Source organism: Bubalus kerabau, chromosome X (assembly GCF_029407905.1).
Source record: "Bubalus kerabau isolate K-KA32 ecotype Philippines breed swamp buffalo chromosome X, PCC_UOA_SB_1v2, whole genome shotgun sequence".
Lineage (NCBI taxonomy): Eukaryota > Metazoa > Chordata > Mammalia > Artiodactyla > Bovidae > Bubalus > Bubalus kerabau.
Genome location: NC_073647.1, coordinates 67,884,148 through 67,888,355, shown reverse-complemented (window position 1 = coordinate 67,888,355; position 4,208 = coordinate 67,884,148). Strand labels below are relative to the sequence as shown.

Here is a 4,208-nt window from a genome sequence, read left to right as displayed (position 1 = left end):
TATTTTCTTTCCTTGTTTAGTAATTAATTTTTTTTGTATTTTGCCATTGTTTTATTTATTTTTTTTAATTTTATTTTATTTTTAAATTTTACATAATTGTATTAGTTTTGCCAAATATCAAAATGAATCCACCACAGGTATACATGTGTTCCCCATCCTGAACCCTCCTCCCTCCTCCCTCCCCATTCCATCCCTCTGGGTCGTCCCAGTGCACCAGCCCTTTACTCTACTAAACACCCCACAGTACACACTGTTTCAATTATTTAAAATAATAAAATTCTGAAAAATTCAAGCATTCTTAGCCTTACAGGAAACCTACAAGAAAGCAACTCAACTTTAGAAAAGGAACCACCCAGAGACACAGGATGGGAGACGAGATATTGGGGAAGCCCCTACCGGTAGGACAGGTCACAGGCCCCCAAATTCTACACTACATTAATTATTATCAATATTTAAATCTCTGCTTAGTTAATTAGGAGGAAAAACATGGTACTTTACTGTGTTTCATTTTGCTTTACCTTGATTGAAAAAGCAGGGTCTTGGGCGGGGCCGGAGCAACCAGGGGTTTGGCGGCCTCACCTGTCCCCATTCACCGGCGGCGGCAGGCAGCGCGTCAGGCGGAGGGAGCCGCCGCCAGGTGTGCAACAGAGGAACATGGCTCAAGAAACTAATCACAGCCAAGTGCCTATGCTTTGTTCCACTGGCTGCGGATTTTATGGAAACCCTCGTACGAACGGCATGTGTTCAGTGTGCTATAAAGAACATCTTCAAAGACAGAATAGTAGTAATGGTAGAATAAGCCCACCTGCGCCTTCTGTCACAAGTCTGTCTGAGTCCTTACCAGTCCAGTGCACAGACGGTAGTGTCCCAGAGGCTCAGTCAGCGCTAGACTCGACAGCTTCATCTATGCAGCCAAGCCCTGTGTCAAATCAGTCACTTTTATCAGAATCTGTAGCGTCTTCCCAAGTGAACAGTACATCTGTGGACAAAGCAATACCTGAAACAGAAGACCTGCAAGCTTCAGTATCAGAAACGGCACAACAGGCATCTGAAGAGCAAAGCAAGTCTCTTGAAAAACCAAAACAGAAAAAGAATCGCTGTTTCATGTGCAGAAAGAAAGTGGGACTTACTGGGTTTGAATGCCAGTGTGGAAATGTTTACTGTGGTGTACACTGTTACTCAGATGTACACAATTGCTCTTACAATTACAAAGCTGATGCTGCTGAGAAAATCAGAAAAGAAAATCCAGTAGTTGTTGGTGAAAAGATCCAGAAGATTTGAACTCCTGATGGAATACAAAATCCTTTGACCATCTGCAAACTAAAAACTGACTTGAGGTTTTTTTTTTCCTAGTCATTGGGAATGTAGAGAGCAATGTATCTTGCATAGACCTTTAATCATACATGTCATCAGAAGAATAGATTTTTGTTTTTGTTTTGAAAATGACTCTGAACATTTATTTCCATTGTAGTTTCTGTGGCTGAAAAAAGTAAACTTTACGAGTATTATCCTTTTAAGATCATTTAAATTTTAGTTGAGTGCAGAGGGCTTTTATAACAAACGTGGAGAAATTTTGGAGGGCTGTGATTTTTCCCAGTATTAAACATGCATGCTTTAATCTTGCAGTTTATTTTCTCATTGTGTATGTATATATAGCTTTTCTCTGCAGCACGATTTCTGTTTTGATAATGTCCTTTAGGGCACAGGTAGTTATCAGTAACTGAATGTATCTTAATCATTATGGCTGCTTCTGTTTTTCCTTAACAAAGGTTATACGTATGTTAGCATATAGTTTCTTTGCACCCACTATTTATGTCTGAATCATTTGTCACAGGAGAGTGTGTGCTGATGAGATTCTAAGTTTGTGTGTTTTTAAGTTTTTTTGAGCGAAGGAAGGAAAAGCTGTACACATTTCATTGCTGACTGCAGGTTTCTTTCAGATGATGTTCATCGGTCTGTGTGTATATAATATGAAGAATGATCTGAAGTAATTGTGCTGTATTTATGTTTATCCACCAGTCTTTGATTAAATAAAAAGGAAAACCATAACGTTCCCTTGTATTACTTTTTCTCCATTACTCTTGCTGGTAGTTCATTTTGACTTCTGGTCCTTTAGTTTTCTGCTTTACTGATTTTGTGAGATGAGCTCTCACGTCTATCTGTGACTGATACTTAACGATGATAAACTGTGATCTTACATTCCCATGAGTTGAACGTGTCATATTTTCTAGCTCTTGTTTGTTTCTCTGTTCTGAACTCTGTCACAACGAATTAGTATCTAGTAGAAGCTTCTTTTTCTAGTAGGATTAGAGAAACTGAAAGAGCACAACTCAAACACGGAGAGCTGGAGAACTGTGGAGTAGAAAGATCTCCAAAAAGCCGTTTGTTCTGTGGTTTTTAAACTTATCTGGCAGCCAGCCTTTTAAAAACTTGAAATAGTATGTAAAACAGATTAAATAGTATTTTACAATACAGATTTCTAAGGTTATATTTGTTTACTTAATACTTGTGTATTCCATCTTAGTATGTGTATTCTCCCTCCATCTGTAATGATGACTTAGCATTGGAATCTGTAAATATTAAATAAGAGAAAACCATTATGACTATCTTAGTAGATCCAATTAAAGTATATAATAGGATTTAACACCACCCAGTCATAATAAAAACTCTTGATAAAAAAAAAAAAGAAAAAGTAGGGTCTTATCATCTGAAAAACAGTAGTGTACACTGCTTAGATGAAGGGCTCAGGAACTACAAACCTGTATTCAAATCAAAGCCCCACCACTTGCTAGCCCTGCCCTCACTGTGCCTCAGTTCCCTCATGCTTAAAGTCTCCTCAGAGGTTATAGTGAGGATTAAACAAGTAAGTATACTTTTAGCACTTATACCACTGTTGGGCACTGAGGAAGTCAGCAATAAATATTTATCATTCTTATCATCCTTATCATACCTAAATTGACCATTATTATTTCTACAGTCATTGTTATTATTGTGTGGACTTTTTGTTCCCTCCAAATAAAGCTCCTTAAGTTGAAAGCATGCTCACCAGTTCTGCCAACCAGTTAGCCAAGTGCAGCTTTTCTCTTAGGAGGAAAAGTGAAGAGTGATTCATACATCAAACATGGTGTCTCTTCAGGCGCTTCCCAAGGGACTAGTTTCTGACAGGGAATCAGTCTACTCTGGATGCCTGGGGGCCACTGAGAACAAATGAGAGCTCTGCAGCCTGTTGTGGAACCAGAGAACCTGCAGGACCACAGACATCAGAGAGAGAAAGAGATTACAAACTCCAAGGAAGAAAAGAAGTCCAGCAAATCTCTCAAATTGGGAAATTACCTGAACAAAGCTGAAGAATATGCATCCTCAAAAACGTGTTGTAAGGCCCCCAGAATTTCCAGCCAGGTTGGGCTGGAGATGATCTTACCCTGTATAAAACTAGTCCATGAAGACTTGGAGCCGGGGACTTCCCTGGTGGTCCAGTGGTTAAGAATCCACCTTGCAATGCAAAGAACATGGGTTTGATTCCTGGTCAGGGAACTAAGATCCTACATGACATGGAGCAACTAAGCTCGAGCGCCACAACAAAGATCCAGTATGCTCAATTAAGAACTGACAGAGCCAAAGAAAAAAAATAGTTTTTAAAAAAGACTAAGAGATAAGACTGCTTTTTCAAATCCCAGAAAAGAAGTAATAAAGGCATGTAGAGAAACCTGGCCCAATCAAAGGAACAAAATAAATCTAGAGAAATGAATCATAAATAAATGATTGAAAATTATGTGACAGAGAATTCAAAATTATCATCAAAGACAACAAAATCAGGAAAGTGATCATGAATAAAATGAATATATCAACAGGGATAGAAATTCTAAAAAAAGAACCAAACAAATTATGTAGCTGAAGAATACAATAATTGAATTGAAAATTTCATTATAGGAGGTGATGGAATTCCAGCTGAGCTTTTTCAAACCCTAAAAGATGATGCTATGAAAGTGCTGCACTCAGTAGGACAGCAAATTAGGACAACTCAGCAGTGGCCATAGGACTGGAAAAGGTCAGTTTTCATTCCATTCATTTCTCAAAGAAAGGCAATGCCAAAGAATGTACAAACTACCGCACAATTGCACTCATTTTACATGCTAGCTAGGTTAACGCTCAAAATCCTTCCAGCTAGGCTCAACAGTATGTGAACTGAGAACTTCCAAATGTACAAG

General features: G+C 38.5%; 1 protein-coding gene across 1 annotated transcript; it reads left to right on the top strand.

Annotated features, from left to right (window-relative positions):
* The first annotated feature begins 597 nt into the window (after positions 1-597).
* LOC129639360 (AN1-type zinc finger protein 6-like) lies at positions 598-2,597 on the top strand. The gene has a single exon (XM_055564466.1). It carries the CDS (start codon positions 655-657, stop codon positions 1,279-1,281), a length of 627 nt encoding a protein of 208 aa, XP_055420441.1. The 5' UTR covers positions 598-654; the 3' UTR covers positions 1,282-2,597.
* The last annotated feature ends 1,611 nt before the right edge of the window (positions 2,598-4,208 follow it).

What these genes read in the sequence shown, in the direction of transcription:
- LOC129639360 (XM_055564466.1), top strand. Translation starts at nt 655, where the DNA reads ATGGCTCAAGAAACTAATCACAGCCAAGTGCCTATGCTTTGTTCCACT.